Genomic DNA, 23081 nt, shown 5'->3' on the forward strand with positions numbered 1-23081 from the left:
AATTGTCCCTTTCATTTCTGCCTCCGCGCTCCGGGTTCATTTATATTCGGACCTCTTTGATGTGTTTCTGATCCCATCCTGACGTGGAAATTGCCGTGATTCCTTCCCAGAGAACACTTGTCGCAGTTATGTTCATTCCCGGGACTGCAGCGCACATAGTGGACAATCGCGGAACTGCAGGGGTTCAGCAACTCCCGAAAGTGAAAGGATCCCGAACCCGGAAGTTCCGGAATTAACATGGCTTCGAAAGGACAGGTCGAGAGTTGGACCGAGGAGGTAATTTGTCCCATCTGCCTGGATTTCTTCACCGAGCCGGTGTCACTGGAGTGTGGTCACTACTTCTGCCGCTCCTGTATCATACGGTGTTGGGAAAGGGAGGCGAGAAACTCCTGCCCGGAATGTCGAGAGGAGATTGCAGACCGCACCCTCAGGGTCAATCGGGTTTTAGCAAATCTGTCTGAGAAAGCTCGAAAACTAAACCTGAATCGGAAAGAGAAGGAAAATAAACTTCACTGCGAAGAACATGAGGAAGAACTGAAGCTGTTTTGTGAGACGGACAGGACACTGATCTGTCTGATCTGCAGAGATGCACAGGAACACAAGTCTCACAACTTCATGCCGATTAAAGAAGCCGTTAAAATTTACAAGGTAAAAATAACCCGCTTTCGATCGTCTGTTTATGTTGTGTCTTTTTTTTGTCTAACCCATTCACTCTTTAATTCCCAGGATCGGGTTAAATCTTCCTTGGACTCTCTCACAAAAAAGAAATTGGACATTCAGGAAATGGAGCAGCAACAGAAAGAGAAGATTGCTGGAGTTCGGGTGAGGCTTCCTAAGCAGAGTTTCCAATATCGTTGTGTAGTTTTGTTCCCTTTAAAGCACAATAGCTGACTATCGCAGCTCCTGTGCCCTGGGTTCGATCCTAAGCTCTGGTGCTGTCTGCGTGGAGTTTGCACGTTCTCTGGGTGATCACGAGGGGCCGACATTGCCAAGAAATCCTGGATGAATGATTATTTGTCTACTGTAATTAACCCCGTGAAGTGGGGTTGTATGTGAATGAAGTGGGAGTTAATGGGTCAGTGAAGAAGACTGGGTTTCAGGGAAATGTGATCTGGGAGCCACTTACTTACTGCCTGTTATGCCACCATCATTTTGGACAGTCCTCCATCTCTAGCAGTGTTCATGTCTTCATTGAATATGTCAGTAGCTACTTCTCAGTTTCCACTACTGTCAGTCATGCAGGTCCTGAGTGGAGCTCAGGAATAATATGGCACTCAGATGTAGAAAGACTCTTCATTGTTTCCACAACAATTTTGTTTCACCAGTCAGTATTGTTAGCCCTGAGCTGAACCCATGAACCTGGAGGACCAGTAGACCACTCTTACTCTGGCCTCTACCCTTTGACCTGTTTGGCATGGGTGACCCTACCAAGAGTCAGAGCATAAAGCCCACATTCCAGCCATTATCGTTCTTTGGGTCAGTGAGGCACACAAGCCTCCAAACCCAACGGCAAGGATGTGGTCCTCTTGTATGATAATGGGCTGGATAGACCTTCCATATCATAAGGAAATACATCAGGGCCAAATAATAAACTAGCCTCTCCTTTCATTTGACAGGAACAGTCACAAAGCGTTCAGTCTCACATCACATCCCAGTTTGCTGAACTGCGCCGGATTATCACCGAGAAAGAGCAGCGTGCGCTCCGTGATCTCAGGGAAGAAGAGGAGAGGATTCTAAATCCAATGGCGAAAAATCTTCAAGTAATTCAAGAGAATTTAAATTCCATCCAGGAGGAAATCTCAAAGTTACAGGAACAGATGGATCAACAAGACATTATCATATTCCTCATGGTGAGAGATTTCAGTTTGTTTCTGTAAAAATGCACAGTCACCAAATGATGTATTTTAACTCAGTGTGGGATTTACAAATACTGTAGTTGTAAACTGATCTAAACCAGACAGATGTTTTGACTGTTCCGAATTGTTGTTGTCCCCAAACCGGCCTCCCACAACATCTGTACATCACAGGATGGGCTGCAATCTTCTCGGGAGAGTTCACTCTGATCGTAGCACTGAGCCAGTGATCGGTTCTGTGATTCCCCACGTATAATATCCCCTGATACTCAGAGTAACATCCCATTAGAGTCAGGGACTGTGAGTGTGTCTGGTGTGAGGGTCTCTCTGTTAGAAACATAGAAAAACATACACCACAATACAGGCCCTTCAGCCCCTAAAACTGTGCTGAACATGTCCCTACCTTAGAACTACCTAGGCTTTACCCACAGCCCTCTATTTTTCAAAGCTCCATGTAGCCATCCAGCAGTCTCTTAAAAGACCCTATCGTTTCCACCTCCACCACTGCTGCCGGCAGCCCATTCCACGCACTCACCACTCTGCATAAAATAACTTACCCCTGACATCCCCTCTGTACCTACTTCTCAGCACCTTAAACTTACCCCTGACATCTCCTCTGTACCTACATCTCCTCTGTACCTACTTTAAAACTATGCCCTCTGGTGCTAACCATTTCAGCCCTGGGGAAAAGACTCTGACTGTCCACACGATCAGTGCCTCTCATTATCTTGTACACTCTATCAGGTCACCTCTCATCCTCTGTCGCTCCAAGGAGAAAAGGCCAAGTTCACTTAACCTATACTCATAAGGCATGCTCCCCAGTCCAGGCAACATCCGCGTAAATCTCCTCTGCACCCTTTCTATGTTTTCCACGTCTTTCCTGTAGTGACGTGACCAAGTGCGGACCGACCAGTGCCTGATATAGACTCTTGGCTCTTAAACTTCATTTTGATGAAGGCCAATGCTCCGTATGCCTTCTTAACCACAGAGTCAACCTGTGTAGCAGATTTGAGTGTTCTATGGATTTGGACCCCAAGATCACTCTGATCCTCCACACTGCCAAGAGCCTTACCATTAATGCTATATTTTGCCATCATATTTGACCTACCAAAATGAACCACCTCACACTTATCTGGGTTGAACTCTGTCTGCCACTTCTCAGCCCAGTTTTGCATTCTATCATCTGCCAGAAGTGCATGCGGCTGGGCGATCTGGAAGACCGTGTAAGGAATCTGGAGCAGCAGCTGGATGACCTTTGACTCATAAGGGAGAATGAGGCAGTCATAGATGAGAGCTACTGGGAGGTAGTCACACCTAGGCTGTCGGAAGCAGGTCATTGGGTGACAGTCAGAAGGGCGAAGCAAAGGTGAGCAGACAGGTAGTGCAGAGCACCCCTGTAGGCGTTCCTTCATCCTGGATACTGCTGGCGGGGACGACCGACCAGGTGTGAGCCACGGTGGCAGGGCCTCCGGCACTGAGTCTGACCCGGTGGTGCAGAAGGGTGGGACGGAGAAGAGGAGAGCTGTCGTTATTGGAGACTCTATAGTCAGGGGAGCAGACAGGAGATTTTGTGGACGTGAGAAGGACACCTGCATAGTCTGTTGCCTCCTGGATGCCAGGGTCCGGGATGTCTCTGACCGGGTGCACGATATCCTGGTACGAGAGGGAAAGCAACCAGAAGTCGTGATAAATGTTGGGACCAACGACATAGGCAGGAAGAGGGATGAGGTCCTGAAGTGTGAGTTTCAGGAATTAGGCAGAAGGCTGAAGAAAAGGACCTCAAGGGTGACGTTCTCAGGATTGCTGCCAGTGCTACGTGACAGAGATGGTAAGAATTGGAGGAGATGGCAGTTGAATGCGTGGCTGAGGAGTTGGTGCAGGGAGCAGGGTTTTAGATTTTTAGATCATTGGGATCTCTTCTGGGGAAGGTGGGACCTGTACAGATTGGATGGGTTGCACCTGAACTCGAGGGTGACCAATACCCTTGCAGGTAGGTTTGCTGGCATGGTTCGGGAGGGTTTAAACTAATTTGCGAGGGGGATGGGACCCAGTGCGATAGAGCAGTGCAAGAAGTGCATGGAGTAAAGCCAGATCTAACATACAGAGAGGCTTTGAGGAAAGAGAAACAGAATAAACGGTGTAAAGACAGTAAGGTAGAAGGGCTGAAATGCGTGTACCTCAATGCAAGAAGCATCAGGAACAAAGGTGATGAATTGAGAGCTTGGATACATACATGGAATTATGATGTAGTGGCCATTACAGAGACTTGGCTGGCACCAGGGCAGGAATGGATTCTCAGTATTCCTGGATTTCAGTGCTCTAAAAGGGACAGAGAGGGTGGAAAAAGTGGAGGGGGGGGGTGGCATTACTGCTCAGGGATACTATTACAGCTACAGAAAGGGTGGGTAATGTTGCAGGATCCTCTTTTGAGTCAATATGGGTGGAAGTCAGGAACAGGAAGGGAGCAGTTACTCTACTGGGGTTATTCTGTAGGCCCCCTGGTAGCAGCAGAGATACAGAGGAGCAGATTGGGAGGCAGATTTTGGAAAGGTGCAAAAATGACAGGGTTGTTATCATGGGTGACTTTAACTTCCCTAATATTGATTGGCACCTGATTAGTTCCAAGGGTTTAGTTGGGGCAGAATTTGTTAAGTGTGTCCAGGATGGATTCCTGTCACTGTATGTGGACAGGCCGACCAGGGAGAATGCCATACTAGATCTAGTACTAGGTAATGAAGCGGGTCAGGTCACAGATCTCTCAGTGGGTGAGCATCTGGGGGACAGTGACCACCGCTCCCTGGCCTTTAGCATTATCATGGAAAAGGATAGAATCATAGAGGACAGGAAAATTTTTAATTGGGGAAAGGCAAATTATGAGGCTATAAGGCTCGAACTTGCGGGTGTGAATTGGGATGATGTTTTTTCAGGGAAATGTACTATGGACATGTGGTCGATGTTTAGAGATCTCTTGCGGGATGTAAGGGATAAATTTGTCCCGGTGAGGAAGATAAAGAATGGTAGGGTGAAGGAACCATGGGTGACAAGTGAGGTGGAAAATCTAGTCAGGTGGAAGAAGGCAGCATACATGAGGTTTAGGAAGCAAGGATCAGATGGGTCTATTAAGGAATATAGGGAAGCAAGAAAGGAGCTTAAGAAAGGGCTGAGAAGAGCAAGAAGGGGACATGAGAAGGCCTTGGCGAGTAGGGTAAAGGAAAACCCCAAGGCATTCTTCAATTATGTGAAGAAAAAAAGGATGACAGGAGTGAAGGTGGGTCCGATTAGAGATAAAGGTGGGAAGATGTGCCTGGAGGCTGTGGAAGTGAGCGAGGTCCTCAATGAATACTTCTCTTCGGTATTCACCAATAAGAGGGAACTTGATGATGGTGAGAACAATATGAGTGAGGTTGATGTTCTGGAGCATGTTGATATTAAGGGAGAGGAGGTGTTGGAGTTGTTAAAATACATTAGGACAGATAAGTCCCTGGGGCCTGATGGAATATTCCCCAGGCTGCTCCACGAGGTGAGAGAAGAGATTGCTGAGCCTCTGGCTAGGATGTTTATGTCCTCGTTGTCTGCGGGAATGGTACCGAAGGATTGGAGGGAGACGAATGTTGTTCCCTTGTTCAAAAAAGGTGGTAGGGATAGCTGTAATTATAGACCAGTGAGCCTTACGTCTGTGGTGGGAAAGCTGTTGGAAAAGATTCTTAGAGATAGGATATACAGGCATTTAGAGAATCATGGTCTGATCAGGGACAGTCAGCATGGCTTTGTGAAGGGCAGATCGTGTCTAACAAGCCTGATAGATTTCTTTGAGGAGATGACCAGGCATATAGATGAGGGTAGTACTGTGGATGTGATCTGTATGGATTTTAGTAAGGCATTTGACAAGGTTCCACATGGTAGGCTTATTCAGAAAGTTAGAAGGCATGGGATCCAGGGAAGATTGGCCAGGTGGATTCAGAATTGGCTTGCCTGCAGAAGGCAGAGTGTGGTGATGGAGGGAGTGCATTCAGATTGGAGGATTGTGACTAGTGGTGTCCCACAAGGATCTGTTCTGGGACCTCTACTTTTTGTGATTTTTATTAATGACCTGGATTCCGGGGTAGAAAGGTGGGTTGGCAAGTTTGCAGATGACACAAAGGTTGGTGGTGCTGTAGATAGTGTAGAAGATTATCAAAGATTGCAGAGAGACATTGATAGGATGCAGAAGTGGGCTGAGAAGTGGCAGATGGAGTTCAACCCGGAGAAGTGTGAGATGGTACACTTTGGAAGGACAAACTCCAAGGCAGAGTACAAAGTAAATGGCAGGATACTTGATAGTGTGGAGGAGCAGAGGGATTTCGGGGTACATGTCCACAGATCCCTGAAAGTTGCCTCACAGGTGGATAGGGTAGTTAAGAAAGCTTATGGGGTGTTAGCTTTCATAAGTCAAGGGATAGAGTTTAAGAGTCGCGATGTAATGATGCAGCTCTATAAAACTCTGGTTAGGCCACACTTGGAGTACTGTGTCCAGTTCTGGTCACCTCACTATAGGAAGGATGTGGAAGCATTGGAAAGGGTACAGGAGAGATTTACCAGGATGCTGCCTGGATTAGAAAGTATGCATTATGATCAGAGATTAAGGGAGCTAGGGCTTTACTCTTTGGAGAGAAGGAGGATGAGAGGAGACATGATAGAGGTGTAGAAGATAATAAGAGGAATAGATAGAGTGGATAGCCAGCGCCCCTTCCCCAGGGCACCACTGCTCAATACAAGAGGACATGGCTTTAAGGTAAGGGGCGGGAAGTTCAAGGGGGATATTAGAGGAAGGTTTTTTTACTCAGAGAGTGGTTGGTGCGTGGAATGCACTGCCTGAGTCAGTGGTGGAGGCAGATACACTAGTGAAGTTTAAGAGACTACTAGACAGGTATATGGAGGAATCTAAGGTGGGGGCTTATATGGGAGGCAGGGTTTGAGGGTCGGCACAACATTGTGGGCCGAATGCCCTGTACTGTGCTGTACTATTCTATGTTCTATGTTCTACTGTCCCGTTGTAACCTCTGACAGCCCACCACACTATCCACAACACCCCCAACCTTTGTGTCATCAGCAAATTTACTAACCCATCCCTCCACTTCCTCAACCAGGTCATGTATAAAAATCACAAAAAGTAGGGCTCCCAGAACAGATCCCTGAGGCACACCACTTGTCTCCGGCCTCCATGCAGAATATGACCTATCTCCAACCACTCTTTGCCTTCTGTGGGCAAGCCAGTTCTGGATGCAGAAAGCAATGTCCCCTTGGATCCCATTCCTCCTTACTTTCTCAATAAGCCTTGCATGGGGTACCTTATCAAATGCTTTGCTAAAATCCAGAAGCACTACATCTACGGCTCTACCTGCATAAATATGTTTCGTCACATCCTCAAACAATTCAATCAGGCTCGTAAGGCACGACCTGCCTTTCATAGTCATAGTCATACTTTATTGATCCCAGGGGAAATTGGTTTTTGTTACAGTTGCACCATAAATAATAAATAGTAATAGAACCATAAATAGTTAAATAGTAATATGTAAATTATGCCAGTAAATTATGAAATAAATCCAGGACCAGCCTATAGGCTCAGGGTGTCTGACCGTCCAAGGGAGGAGTTGTAAAGTTTGATGGCCACAGGCAGGAATGACTTCCTATGATGCTCAGTGTTGCATCTCGGTGGAATGAGTCTCTGGCTGAATGTACTCCTGTGCCCAACCAGTCCATTATGTAGTGGATGGGAGACATTGTCCAAGATGGCATGCAACTTGGACAGCATCCTCTTTTCAGACACCACCGTGAGAGAGTCCAGTTCCATCCCCACAACATCACTGGCCTTACAAATGAGTTTGTTGATTCTGTTGGTGTCTGCTACCCTCAGCCTGCTGCCCCAGCACACAACAGCAAACATGATAGCACTGGCCACCACAGACTCGTAGAACACCCTCAGCATCATCCGGCAGATGTTAAAGGACCTCAGTCTCCTCAGGAAATAGAGACGGCTCTGATCCTTCTTGTAGACAGCCTCAGTGTCCTTTGACCAGTCCAGTTTATTGTCAATTCGTATCCCCAGGTATCTGTAATCCTCCACCATGTCCACACTGACCCCCGGATGGAAACAGGGGTCACCGGTACCTTAGCTCTCCTCAGGTCTACCACCAGCTCCCTAGTCTTTTTCACATTAAGCTGCAGATAATTCTGCTCACACCTTGTGACAAAGTTTCCTACCGTAGCCCTGTACTCAGCCTCATCTCCCTTGCGGATGCATCCAACTATGGCAGAGTCATCCGAAAACTTCTGAAGATGACAAGACTCTGTGCAGTAGTTGAAGTCCGAGGTGTAAATGGTGAAGAGAAAGGGAGACAAGACAGTTCCCTGTGGAGCCCCAGTGCTGCTGATCACTCTGTCGGACACACAGTGTTGCAAGCACACGTACTGTGGTCTGCCAGTCAGGTAATCAAGAATCCATGATACCAGGGAAGCATTCACCTGCATCGCTGTCAGCTTCTCCCCCAGCAGAGCAGAGCGGATGGTGTTTAGGCACTGGAGAAGTCAAAAAACATGACCCTCACAGTGCTCGCTGGCTTGTCCAGGTGGGCGTAGACACAGTTCAGCAGATAGACAATGGTATCCTCAACTCCTAGTCGGGACTGGTAGGCGAACTTGAGAGGATCTAAGTGTTGTCTGACCATAGGCCAGAGCAGCTCCAGAACAAGTCTCTCCAGGGTCTTCATGATGTGGGAGGTCAATGCCACCGGTCTGTAGTCATTGAGGCCGCTGGGGCGCGGCGTCTTCGGCACAGGGACGAGGCAGAACGTCTTCCACAGTACAGGAACCCTCTGGAGCCTCAGGCTCAGGTTGAATACATGGCAAAGTACTCCATATAGCTGAGGGGCACAGGTTTTGAGCACCCTGGTACTGACACCATCCGGTCCTGCAGCCTTGCTTAGGTTGAGACGTTTTGACAAAGCCATGCTGGCTATTCCTAATCATATGAGGCCTCTCCAAGTGTTCATAAATCCTGCCTCTTAAGATCTTCTCCATCAACTTACCAACCACTGAAGTGAGACTCACTGGCCTATAATTTTCTGGGCTATCCATACTCCCTTTCTTGAATAAAGGAACAGCATCCGCAACCCTTTAATCCTCCAGAACCTCTCCCATCCTCATTTATGATACAAAGATCATTGACAGAGGCTCAGCAATCTCCTCCCGCGCTTCCCACAATAGCCTGAGTAACATCCCATCCAGTCCTGGTGACTTATCCAACTTGATGCTTTCCAAAACTCCAGCACATCCTCTTCCTTAATATCTACATTCTCAAGCTTTTTAGTCCACTGCAAACCATCCCTACAATCGCCAAGATCCTTTTCCGCAGTAAACACTGAAGCAAAGTATTCATTAAGTACTTCTGCTATCTTCCCTGATTCCATACACACTTTTCCACTCTCACACTTGATTGGTCCTATTCTCTCACACCTTATTCTCTTGCTCTTCACATACTTGTAGAATATCTTGGAGTTTTCCTTAATCCTGTCCGGCAATGCCTTCTCATGGCCCCTTCTGGCTCTCCTAATTACATTCTTAAACTCCTTCCTGCTAGCCTTATAATCTTAGCAACACACATCAAAGTTGCTGGTGAACGCAGCAGGCCAGGCAGCATCACTAGGAAGAGGTAGAGTCGACGTTTCGGGTCGAGACCCTTCGTCAGGACTAACTGAAAGAAGAGTTAGTAACAGATTTGAAAGTGGGAGGGGGAGGGGGAGATCCAAAATGATAGGAGAAGACAGGAGGGGGAGGGATGGAGCCATGAGCTGGACAGTTGATTGGCAAAAGGGATATGAGTGGATAGTGGGACAGGAGGCCCAGGGAGAAAGAAAAGGGGGACGGGGGAAAAACCCAGAGGATGGGCAAGGGGTATAGTCCGAGGGACAGAGGGAGAAAAAGGAGAGAGAGAAAGAATGCATGTATATAAATAAATAACGGATGAGGTACGAGGGGGAGGTGGGGCATTAGAGGAAGTTAGGGAAGTCAATGTTCATGCCATCAGGTTGGAGTTTACCCAGACGGAATATAAGGTGTTGTTCCTCCAACCTGAGTGTGGCTTCATCTTTACAGTAGAGGAGGCCGTGGATAGACATATCAGAATGGGAATGGGATGTGGAATTAAAATGTGTGGCCACTGGGAGATCCTGCTTTCTCTGGCGGACAGAGCGTAGGTTCTCAGCGAAATGATCTTCCAGTCTGCGTCAGGTCTCGCCAAGATATAGAAGGCCACATCGGGAGCACCGGACGCAGTATATCACCCCAGCCGACTCACAGGTGGTGAGTCGTCTCACCTGGAAGAACTATCCAGGGCCCTGAACCCCCATTTCACGTACATCTGCTCTCACTCCATCTTCCCGCCACCCCACTAGGAATAGGGTTCCCCTTGTCCGTCACCAACCACCCCATCAGCCTCCGGGTCCAACATATTATTCTCCGTAACTTCCGCCATCTCCAACGGGATCCCACCACGAAGCACATCTTTCCCTCCCCCACCTCTCTGCTTTCCGCAGGGATCGCTCCCTACGTGACTCCCTTGTCCATTCGTCCCCACCGATCTCCCTCCTGGCACTTATCCTTGTAAGCGGAACAAGCGCTACACATGCCCTGACACTTCCTCCCTTACCACCATTCAGGGCCCCAGACAGTCCTTCCAGGTGCGGCGACACTTCACCTGCGAGTCAGTTGGGGTGATATACTGCGTCCGGTGCTCCCAATGTGGCCTTCTCTATATTGACAAGACCCAACACAGACTGGGAGATCGTTTCACTGAACACCTACACTCTGACTGCCAGAGAAAGCAGGATCTCCCAGTGGCCACACATTTTAATTCCTCATCCCATTCCCATTCTGATATGTCTATCCACGGCCTCCTCTACTGTAAAGATGAAGCCACACTCAGGTTGGAGGAACAACACCTTATATTCCGTCTGGGTAGCCTCCAACCTGATGGCATGAACACTGACTTCCCTAACTTCCGCTAATGCCCCACCTCCCCCTCATACCCCATCCGTTATTTATTTAAATACACACATCTTTCTCTCTCTCTCTCCTTTTTCTCCCTCTGTCCCTCTCACTATACCCCTTGCCCATCCTCTGGGCTTTCTCCCCCTCCCCCTTTTCTTTCTCCCAGGGCCTCCTGTCCCATGATCCTCTCATATCCCTTTTGCCAATCAACTGTCCAGCTTGTGGCTCCATCCCCCCCCTCCTGTCTTCTCCTATGATTTTGGATCTCCCCCTCCCCCTACCACTTTCAAATCTCTTACTAACTCTTCTTTCAGTTAGTCCTGACGAAGGGTCTCGGCCCGAAACGTCAACTGTACCTCTTCCTAGAGGTGCTGCCTGGCCTGCTGCATTCACCAGCAACTTTGATGTGTGTTGCTTGAATTTCCAGCATCTGCAGAATTCCTTGTGTTAGCCTTATAATCTTCTAGATTCTGATCATTACCTAGTTTTTTGAACCTTTCCAAAGCTCTTCTTTTCTCCTTGACTAGATTTACAACAGCCCTTGTACACCACGGATCTTGTACCCCACCATCCTTTCTATGTCTCATCGGAACGTACCTACACAGAACGCTACGCAAATATCCCCTGAACATTTGCCACATTTCTTCCAAATGTTTCCCTGAGAACATCTGTTTCCAATTTATGCTTCCAAGTTCCTGCCTGATAGCCTCATATTTCCCCTTACTCCAATTTACTCCAATTAAAAGTTTCCCTGACTTGTCTGTTCCCATGCCTCTCCAATGCTATGGTAAAGGAGATAGAATTGTGATATCTATCTCCAAAGTGCTCTCCCACCGAGAGACCTGACACCAAACCAGGTTCATTTCCCAATACCAGATCAAGTACAGCCTCTCCTCTTGCAGGCTTATCTACATATTGTGTCATGAAACCATCCTGAACACACCTAACAAACTCCACCCCATCTAAACCCTCACTCTCAGGAGATGCCAATGAATATTTGGGAAATTAAAATCTCCCACCACGATAACCCTGTTATTACTCCTTTCCAGAATCTGTATCCCTATCTGCTCCTCGATGTCCCTGTTACTATTGGATGGTCTATAAAAAAACACCCAGTAGAGTTATTGACCCCTTCTTTTTCCTAAGTTCCACCCACAGAGGCTCCGTAGACAACCCCTCCATGACTTCCTCCTTTTCTGCAGCTGTGACAATGTCCTTGATCAACAGTGCCATGCCCCCACCTCTTTTGCCTCCCTCCCTATCCTTTCTGAAACGTCTCAAGCCTGGCACTTGAAGTAGCCATTCCTGCCCTTGCACAATCCAAGCCTCTGTAATGGACACAACATCATTGCTCCAAGTGTTGATCCACACTCTAAGCTCATCTGCTTTATCCATGCTACTCCTCGCATTAAAATAGACACATCTCAAACAATCGGACTGAGCGCATCCCTTCTCTATCACCTGCCTCTCCTCCCTTTCGCACTGTCTCCAAACTTTCTCTATTTGTGAGCCAACCTCCCTTTCCTCCGTCACTTAACTTCGGTTCCCACCCCCCCAGCAATCCTAGTTTAAACTCTCCGCAGTAGCCTTAGCAAACCTTCTGCCAGGATATTGGTCCCCCTGGGATTCAAGTGCAACCCGTCCTTTTTGTACAGGTCACACCTGCCCCCAAACAGGTCCCAGTGATCCAGAAATCTTAAACCCTGCCCCCGCTCCAATCCCTCAGCCACACATTTATCCTCCACCTCATTGTATTTCTATACTCACTGTAACGTGGCACAGGCAGTAATCCTGAGATTACCACCTTTGAGGTCCTGTTTCTCAACTTCTTTCCTTACTCCCTATAGTCTGTTTTCAGGACCTCCTCCCTTTTCCTACCTATGTGGTTAGTACCAATATGTACCACAGCCTCTGGCTGTTCTCCTTCCCACTTCAAGATATCATGGACGTGATCAGAAACATCCCGGACCCTGGCACCTGAGAGGCAAAATACCATCCACATTTTTTTCCTGCGTCCACAGAATCGCCTGTCTGACCACTAGCTACAGAGTCCCCTATCACTGCTGCCATCCTCTTCCTTTCCCTACCCACCTGAGCCACAGGGCTGGACTCTGTGCCAGAGGCACGACCACTGTTGCTTCCCCCAGGTAGTCCATCCCCCACAACAGTACTCAAGCAGGAGTACTTATTGTTCGGGGGACAGCCACTGGGGTTCTCTCTAGTACCTGCTTCTTGCCCTTCCATCTCCTGACTGTTACCCACTTCTCTGTCTCCTGTGCTCCCGGGGTTACTACCTGCCTATAGCTTCTTTCTATCCCCTCCTCATTCTCCCTCACCAGACGAAGGTTATCAAACTGCCGCTCTAGTTCCTTAATGCGGTCTCTAAGGAGATGCCACTCAACCCACCTGGTGCAGTTGTGGCCATCCGGGAGGCCGGAAGTCTCCAGGACCTCCCACATCTGACACTGAGCACAGAAAACTGGCATCACACACATACTTTCTGTCCAACTATGACCCTTTATCGCCAAAGCCCCGTTGAGCCAAAGCCTTCCGACTCTGTCTCCCTCTGCTCTGTCGCCCACTCTGTAAATCTGTCTTCGTTTTAAACTCTTACGGCTGTTCTCACTGCCCAACCTCCACACGTTTGCACAGTTGTGCCCTGTTCAAACCACTGAAGAAATAACCGTCACCTTTTCAACTCTGCTCGCTTTTAAACTCTTCCCACTGTTCTCACTGGCCGACCTCCACACGCTTGCACAGTTGTGCCCTGTTCAAACTGCTGAAGAAATACTGCTGTTATTTACCACCATTAACCACTGTTGATCAGTGGGAACTGAGGTTGAATTCCAGAATGTGACCCTCACATTAGATTTACCATCTAAACACAAAATACTCTGCAGATGCTGAGGTCAGAGCAACACGCACAACACGCTGGAGGAACTCAGCAGGTTGGGCAGCATCTGTGGAAACGATCAGCCAACGTTTCGGGCGGGAACCCTTCGTCAGGACTGAAGAGGGAAGGGGTAGTCTCCAGCCCCTTGGTATGAACATTGAATTCTCCAACTTCCGGTAATTCCCTTCCCCGCCTGTCCCCCATCCCAGTTTCACTCTGCCCCCTCCCCCAGCTGCCTTTCACCTCTCTCATGGTTCCGCCTCCTTCTACTACCCATTATGTTTTCCCCTATTCCTTCTTCACCTTTCCTGCTTACCCCTCCCTGCTTCCCCTCCCCCACCCCTTTATCTTTCCCCTTACTGGTTTTTCACCTGGAACCTACCAGCCTTCTCCTTCCCACCCTCCCCCCACCTTCATTATAGGGCCTCTGCCCCCTCCCTCTTCAGTCCTGACAAAGGGTTCTGGCCCGAAACGTTGACTGATCGTTTTCAAGGATGTTGCCCAACCTGCTGAGTTCCTCTAGCATGTTGTGAGATTTACCATCTATATATGGTTTGTATCAGGTTTGGTGTTTTGGAGAATTTTGCACTGTCTTTTGTTTTTCAGAAATATTCTCCATCAGATTATATCCCATTTTCCATCATAGACAGGTTTTTCAGTCTGTTCTCTCCTACCAGTTTCCCTGCTTCACAAGCCTCCTCCCACCTACTCACCACCCCCAGTAACAGTGACCCCAACTCCATGGTCCCTCATGTGTTTATGCAGCATCCCCATTACATTCACTCTCTGGTGTTCCACTTCAACCACTCCTGTGGCAGTGAGTCCACGTTCTCTTCACCACGTTTCCTGTGGGATTCATTAATGACCAACTGTGTTGTATCTTTGACTTTTGGTCTCCACACAAGCAGAAATATTTTCTATCAAATCCATTCGGAATCTTAAATTCCTCCATTTGATCCTCCCTGGCATCATATCCAGATAAATGTACACAACCTGTCCAGTCTCTCCTGTAAGTTCCTTCTCTCAGTTATGGTATAATTCTCATAAACAGTCCTTGTACTTTCTCCCATGGTTCAATGTCCCTCTTTTTCCGTTCGTGTCAGTGGGAGTGAGTTTAGTGGGAATTTTCAGCAGCTTGTAGTAACTTGGCTCAGATTCCTGCTGTTCAGATGCCGACGGTCTGTTTCAGTCAATTGAGATCTGTGTTTTATTTATTTCAGGAGGAAGCTCGTCGGAAGAGGAGGTAGGACATGGTCTTTACTGAAACACTGTATGAATATGTAAAATAGTTCAAATATTACTGATGCTCAGTTTACAACTACATGTATAATATTTACAGGATTAGTGATGAAAACAAGACATTGTCAGTGACAGATGGTGCCCTACTGGTTGAAAAATTCAATCACCCCTATTTGCTTGACAGAGCGTCGGAAGAAGTGATTGGCAGCATTAAACACGGTAAAACATAAGATTCATTTGTCCTGGTTTAAGAGACACAACCAAGTTATAATTAGACACAAAATATGGCTGTAGTTATAGGCTGAAGGGAAACTATAGACAATAAGACACAGGAGCAGAATTAGTCTCTTTGGCACATTGAGTTTGCTCCGCAATTTAATCATGGCTGATCCTTTCTTCCCCTCCTCAGCCCCTCTCCCCGGCCTTCTCCCTGTAACCTTTGATGCCACGTCCAATGTCCAATGTCCATGTCCATGTTCAATCAAGAATCTATTGAGCTCTGCCTTAGGTACACCCAATGAGCTGGCCTCCACTGCTGACTGTGGCAATAAATTCATTAAATTCACCACCCTCTGGCTGAAGAAATTTCTCCGCATCTCTGTTTAAATGGATGTCCCTCTGTCCTGAGGATGTGCCCTCTTGTCCTAGATTCCCCACCATGGGGAACATCCTTTCTACATCTACTCTGTCCAGGCATTTCAGCATTCGAAAGGTTTCAATGACAGCCCCCCCATCCTTCTAAATTCCAGCGAGTACAGACACAGAAATGTCAAACATTCCTCATATGATAACCATTTCATTCCCAGAATCATCATTGTGACCCTCCTTTGAACCCTCTCCAATGCCAGCACATCTTTTCTTAGATGAGGAGCCCAGAACTGTTCACAACACTGAAGTTGAGGCCTGACTAGTGCCTTATAAAGCCTGAGTATCACATCCTTGCTCTTGTATTCTAGACCTCTTAAATCGAATGCTAGCATTGCATTTGCCTTCCTCACCACTGACTCAGTCTGCAAGTTATCCTTTAGGGTGTTCTGCACAAGGACACCCAAGCCCCTTTGCATCTCAGATTTTTGGATTTTCTCCCCACTTAGAATACAGTCTGCAGATTTATTTCTACTACCAAAGTGCACGAGCATGCATTTTCTAACATGGTATTTCATTTGCCACTTCCTTGTCCATTCTCCGAATCTGCCTAAGTCCTTCTGCAGCCTATCTGTTTCCTCAACACTACCTGCCCTTCCACCAATCTTTGCATCAGCTGCAAACATAGCAACAAAGCCATCATCCCATCATCTACGAGGGTGATTGATAATTTTGTGGCTTAAGGTCCACTTTCTCAGACAGTGCTTACTTGCAATTTTCAATTATCTGAAACAGAAATACCACAAAAGTTATTAACTTCAAACTTTCTGTATAATCACTCAAAGAGTTGAACTGCATGTGCATGTAACGAGAGCTGTATAACTCATCTCCTTCTACATTAGGCCATGATCTTATCAATCACCCCTCGTAAGTTATTTGTATACAACATAAGTGGAATTAAATGTCAGCCCAGATCAGAGGCGATTGCAATTGCAGCGCATTAGGGTTAGGATTAGTCTCTGATCAGTCGCCTCTGATATGAAAACAGGTAACTAATGTCGGTCTTTCGTAACAGTGAGATTTTGTAAAGCGAATGTTTGAAAAGCGGGGGATACCTGTGTACATCATCTCCTTTATCTATCCTACGCGGAATCTCATCAACAAATTCCAACAGGTTCGTCGGTCAAGATTTTTCCTTAAGGAACCATGCTGAATTTGTCCCATCTTGTCCTGCGTCACCAAGTACTCCATCACCTCATCGTTAACAATTGACTGCAGCATATTCCCAGACACTGAAGTCAGGCTAACTGGTCATAATTCCCTTTCTTCTGCCTTCCTCCTTTCTTGAAGAGTGGAGTGACATTTTCAATATTCCAGTCATCTGGCACCATACCAGAGTCAAATGATTTTTGAAAGATCATTTCTAATGGCTCCACAATCTGAACCACTACCTCTTGCAGACCCCGAGGGTGCAGTTCATCTGGTCTGGGTCATTTATGTACCCTTAGGTCTTTCAGCATTTTCATCACCTTCTACCTTGTAAAATTAACTGCACTCACTTAGTTCTTCTGCCACCTCCTTGTCCCCATTATTACTTCTCCGGCATCATTTTCTAGCAATCCTACATCCACTCTCATCTCTCTTTTATTTTTACATACTTGAAAAAGCTTTCACTATCCACTTTGATATTGTTTGCTGGCTTGCTTCCATATTTCATCTTTTCCCTCCTAATGATTCTTTCAGTTGCTCTCTGTAGAGTTTTAAATCTTCTCAGTCATCTCTTCCCACTATTTTGATTTTGTTGTATGCCCTCTCTTGGTTTTACATTAGTCTTGATTCCCTTGTACTATTTTACCATTTGATTATTTCTTTGTTTTTGGAATACATCCATCCTGCACTTTTCATTTTTCCCAGAAACTCACTCCATTGCTGCTCTGCTGTCATCCCTGCCAGCATGTCCTTCCAAATTACTTTGGCCAACTCCTTTCTCATACCACTGTAATTCCCTTTACTCCACTGTAATACTTCTATGTCGGACTTTACTTTCTCCCTATCAAATTACTAGTTGAACTCAATCATTTTGTGATCACTGCCTCCTCAGTAGTCGCTTCCGGTTCATTACATAACACCAAATCCAGTAGAGCTGATCCCCTAGTAGGCTCAACGACAAACTGCTCTAAAAAGCCACCTCTTAAGCATTGAACAAACTCCCTCTCTTGAGATCCATTTCCAACCTGATTTTCCCAATGGACCTGCATGTTAAAATCTCCCACGACTATCATAACATTGCCCTTCTGGCCTGCTTTTTCCATATTAGACCATAAGATATAGGAGCAGAAGTAGGCCATTTGGGCCATCGAGTCTGTACTGCCATTCAATCATGGGCTGATCCAATTCTCCAGTCATCCCCACTCCCCTGCCTTCTCCCCATACCCTTTGATGCCCTGGCTAATCAAGAACCTATCTATCTCTGCCCTACATACACCCAGATGTTGAAAAGGCAAGATAGGCTGGATGTGGAGAGGATGTTCTCTACGGTGGAGTATCCACAACTATAGGGCAGAGCTTTTTCAAAATTGAGGGGCAACATGATAGAACAGAGGTAAGTAGGAATTCTTTTAGGCTGAGAGTGGCAAATCTGTTCTACACGTCAGATATGTGGAAAGCTCTGCCACAGAATGTGGTGGAGGCCAAGTCCATGTGTATACTTAAGGTGGAAGTTGATAGTTTCCTGATCGGTCAGGGCGAGAAGGCAGGTGTAGGTCATGGAGTGAGATCCAGGATCAGGCATGATGGAATGGCGGAGCAGACGCGATGGGCTGAATGGCCTAACTCTGCTCCTATTGACCCGGCCTCCACAGCCGCTCGTGGCAACAAATTCCACAGATTTACCACCCTCTCATGAAAGTAACTTCTCCGCATCTCAATTCTAAAAGGACGTCCTTCAATCCTGAAGTCGTGCCCACTTGTCCCAGAATCCCCTACCATGGGAAATAAATTTGCCATATCTAATCTGTTCAGCCTTTTAACATTCGGAATGTTTCTATGAGACCCCCCCTCACTCTTCTGAGCTCCAGGGAATACAGCCCAAGAGCTGCCAGATGTTTCTCGTACGGTAACCCTTTCATTCCTGGAATCATTCTCGTCAATCTTCTTTGAACCCTTTCTAAATATATCCTTTCTAAAATAAGGAGCCCAAAATTGCACACTATACTCCAAGTGTGGTCTTACGAGTACTTATAGAGCCTCAACATCACATCCCTGCTCTTATATTTTATACCTCGAGAAATGAATGCCAATATTGCATTCGCCTTCTTCACAACCAACTCAGCCTGGAGGAACACACATCAAAGTTGCTGGTGAATGCAGCAGACCAGGCAGCATCTCTAGGAAGAAGTACAGTCGAGGTTTCAGGCCGAGACCCTTCGTCAGGACTAACTGAAGGAAGAGTTAGTAAGGAGGTCAGTAACCTCCACCTGGAGGTTAACGTTTAGGGTATCTTGCACAAAGACTCCCAAGTCCCTTTGCATCTCTGCATTTTGAATTCTTTCCTATTCTCTTGTAATCTGTGGTCCACATCCCAGCTACTATTGGGAGGCCTGTATATACCATTGCATTCTCTTAACTCAGCCCACAATGATTCAACATCTTCCATTCCTATGTCACGTCTTTCTACTGATTTGATGCCATTCTTTACCAGTAGAGCCACACCACCCCCTCTGCCTACCTTTCTATCACTCCGATATAATGTGTAACCTTGGACATTCAGCTCCCAACTACAACCATCCTTCAGCCACAATTCAGTGATGGCCACAACATCATACATGACAATCTGTAATAGTGCAACAAGATCATCCACCTTATTTCTTATCCTCCATGCATTGAAATATAACACTTTGAGTACTGCATTTGCTACCCTTTTTGATTTTGCATCCCTAATGCACTGATACTCACCCTGCTGGCTGCAATTATGACCTGTCATCTGCCTGCCCTTCCTGACAGTCTGATTGCAGGCTATCTATGCTTTTTTTACCATCCATCCTACCCTGAGTCCCCTCACTCCAGTTCCCACCCCACTGCCAAATTAGTTTAAACCCTCCCCAACAGCTCTCACAAACCTGCCCGCGAGAATTTTGGTTCCCCTCGGGTCCAGGTGCACCTTGTCACTTTTGTACAGGTCATGCCTCCCCCAGAAGAGATCCCAATGATCCAAGAACCTGAAGCCTTGCCCCCAGCACCAGCTTCTCAGCCATGCAGTAATTTGCCAAATCATCCTGTTTCTACCCACAGTGACGCGTGGCACAGGCAGCAATGGAGAAATTACTTCCTGGAAGGTCCTGCTTCTCAACTTTCTACCTAGCTCTCTAAGTTCTCTGTTCAGGACCTCTTTTCACTGCGCTAACTGCCTATTTGCATTTCCATTTCTCATGACAGACTCCCAGCTACTCGCCTCCTGCAACTTTGGTGTGACTACTTTCCAGTAATTCTGATCGATTATCTCCTCACTCTCCTCTACAATCCGAAGGTCATCCAGCTGCTGCTCCAGATCCCGAATATAGTCTTCAGGGAGCTGGAGCCAGATGCACTTCACACAGATGGTGCTCACTGGGAGACTCTGGTCTCCCAGGACTCCAACATCCAGCATGAAGAACACACAACAGGCATTTACTACATGAGCTACAGTAAGAGAAAAAAAAGGGAAATTTAACAGAAGCTTACCCAGAGTAATGCCTCTTTTAACGGTGAAACCTCCTTTGAGCCAAAGCCTGACACTCCTACTCTCACCACTGACCTAATCCCAACAATGGTAGCCCCGACAATGGCCGCTCCACTTGTCCCTTCTCTACTTTTAAACAAGTGTCGCAAACCTGCTGGAAACCTCCTCACTGTGGCCTGCTCATGCCTCTAATCGGGTCGTCGGAATTGAAGTTAATTCCGGCACCAACTCCACCTGTTGGGAAGCATCACTGTCACATGGTCAGCTGGAGATGTCAAATCCCTGAACAGACTGACACAGGGACAACATACAACCAATACACGGCACTGTTATGTGAACCACTGCATCCTGATCCCATTCACACTGGACAAATACGCCAATGCATGAGTTTGAATCCCAACACAGTAGCTCTGGAATTAACATTCAATGAATGACATTAAAGGGGATAAAATCTGGTATCACTGTGGTGACAGGGAATTGTCAGAAAAATACACCAGTCCTTCGAGCCACTCACCGTGTCTGACCTGTCCGTGACCGCAGTCTGATTGACTCAGCTCTGCCCCCTGCTGGACTCGCGAGTCTCACTGTTGTTATCAAACCAGCACATTGAAGCATCGTCAGACTGAGCCCGGACACACTGATCAGCATTGACCTCGGTGAATGATGGGAGAAGATCATGTAACCAGCCTGGCAAATCTCCCTCACACACATGCACAAGCACGATTGATAGATTGTAGTCAGAGCCTCAGCATTACACATTGTTAGTTACACACACACACACACACACACACACACACACCAGTGATAAATACCCAGACACACCAGCAGACTGGGACACATCGTCAGAGACACAGACACAAATTTACATTTAAGAATGAAATCTGCCACCTTTATCCAATCTGCCTGATTTTGTGGCACTGAACTGCCCTCTGAACTGATGTCACACCAACAGTTCACAGACAGACTCCAGGGTGAGATTCCTCAGGAGGATGATCTGGGAAGGGGTTTGGTAGATGTTGAACCCATGGCCCAACTCATCCATCCGGGCTAAAATGTCTTCTTGAGTAAGCCCCATTTCCGTGTGTTTGTCCCATATCCCTCCAACCATTTCCTATCTGTGTACCTGTCTAAATTTATTTTAAAATATTTTAATTAAACCATAGACCATAAGACTAAGATATAGGAGCAGAATTAGGCCATTTTGCCCATTGAGTCTGCTCTGCCATTTCATCGTAGCTGATCCAATTTTCCTCTCGGCCCAGATCTCCTGCCATCTCCCCACATCCCTTCATGCCCTGACCAGTCAAGAATCTATCAATCTCTGCCTTAAATATACATAAAGACTTGACCTCCACCTCAACTTGTGGCAAAGAATTCCACAGATTCACCACTCTCTGGCTACAGAAATTCCTCCACATCTCCATCCTAAAAGAATGCTTCCCCATTTTGAGACTGTGTCCTCTGGTCTTAGACTCTCCCACCACAGGAAACATCCTCTCCATATCCACTCTATCAAATCCTTTCAATGATAGATTTCAATGAGATCACCCCTCATTCTTCTGAATTCCAGTGAATACAGGCCCAGAGCCATCAAACGCCGCTCATATGACAAGCCATTCAACACTAGAATCATTTTCATGAACTCGTTTGAACCCTCTCCAGTTTCAGCTCATCCTTTCTGAGATAAAGGGCCCAAACCTGCTCACAATACTCCAGGTGAGGTCTGACCAGGGCCTTATAAAGTTTCAACATTACATCCTTGCTTTTATGTTCTAGTCTTCTTGAAATGAATCCTAACATCAGATTTCCCTTCCTCACCACAGACTCAATCTGCAAATTAACATTTACGGAATCCTGCACAAGATCTCCCAACTCCCTTTGCCCCTCAGTTTTTTTTATATTTTCTCTCCATTTAGAAAATAGTTAAGACTTATGTTTTTTTCACCAAAGTGCACGACCATACACTTCCCGACACTGTATTCCATCTGCCATTTCTTTGCCTGAAGAGAGATTTGCAGGATTTAGGAAGGAAGCTGAGAAGCAGGACCTCCAGAGTAGTAATCTCGGGATTGCTACCTGTGCCACGTGCTAGTGAGGGCAAGAATCGTAGGATCAGGCAGATGAATGTATGGCTAAGAGACTGGTGCAGGGGGCAGGGCTTCAGATTCTTGGATAATTGGGATCTCTTCTGGGGGAAGAATGACCTGTTCAAAAAGGACAGATTACACCTGAACCCGAAGGGGACCAATATCCTGGTGGGAAAGTTTAATGGAGCTGTTAGGGAGGGTTTAAACTAATTTGGCAGGGGGATGGGAACTGGAATGACAGAGCAGAGGAAGGGGAAAACAGAAATAAGTCTAAGATAGTGAGCAGGAAAGACAGGCAGGTGATGGGCAAATTTGTAGCCATTGGGATGAGTTGCAGTGCAATAAAGTTGCAGTGAAATCAAAGCGAAAAGTACTAAATACTGGTCTTAAGGTGTTATACTTAAATGCACGCAGCATAAGGAATAAGGTGGATGATCTTGTTGTACAGCTACAGATTGGCAGGTATGATATTGTGGCCATCACTGAGACATGGCTAAAGGATGCATGTCTCTGGGAGCTGAACATCCGAGGATACACGGTGTATCAGAAGGACAGGAAGGGAGGCAGAGGGGAAGGCGTGGCTTTATTGGTAAGAAATTATATTAAATCATTAGAAAGAGGTGATATAGGATCGGAAGGTGCAGAATCTTTATGGGTTGAGCTGAGAAGTTGCAGGGGTAAGA

The 23081-nt window shown here is 46.7% G+C and overlaps 1 protein-coding gene across 2 annotated transcripts in view; it reads left to right on the top strand.

The window, feature by feature from the left end:
* The first annotated feature begins 219 nt into the window (after positions 1-219).
* The window catches only part of LOC134346565 (zinc-binding protein A33-like), a 37577-nt gene continuing 14715 nt past the window's right edge, over positions 220-23081 (top strand). Inside the window, exons 1-5 of one of the 2 annotated variants that reach the window (XM_063047984.1) lie at positions 220-648; positions 727-822; positions 1617-1850; positions 14991-15013; positions 15110-15228. In XM_063047984.1, coding sequence (XP_062904054.1) covers positions 238-648; positions 727-822; positions 1617-1850; positions 14991-15013; positions 15110-15228 — 883 coding nt within the window. In that variant the 5' untranslated portion in view covers positions 220-237. Of the gene's footprint in view, positions 823-1616; positions 1851-14990; positions 15014-15109; positions 15229-23081 lie in introns of both variants that reach the window. The other variant, XM_063047983.1, reaches the window with a different exon arrangement.

This window comes from Mobula hypostoma, chromosome 5 (assembly GCF_963921235.1).
Source record: "Mobula hypostoma chromosome 5, sMobHyp1.1, whole genome shotgun sequence".
NCBI classification, from domain to species: domain Eukaryota; kingdom Metazoa; phylum Chordata; class Chondrichthyes; order Myliobatiformes; family Myliobatidae; genus Mobula; species Mobula hypostoma.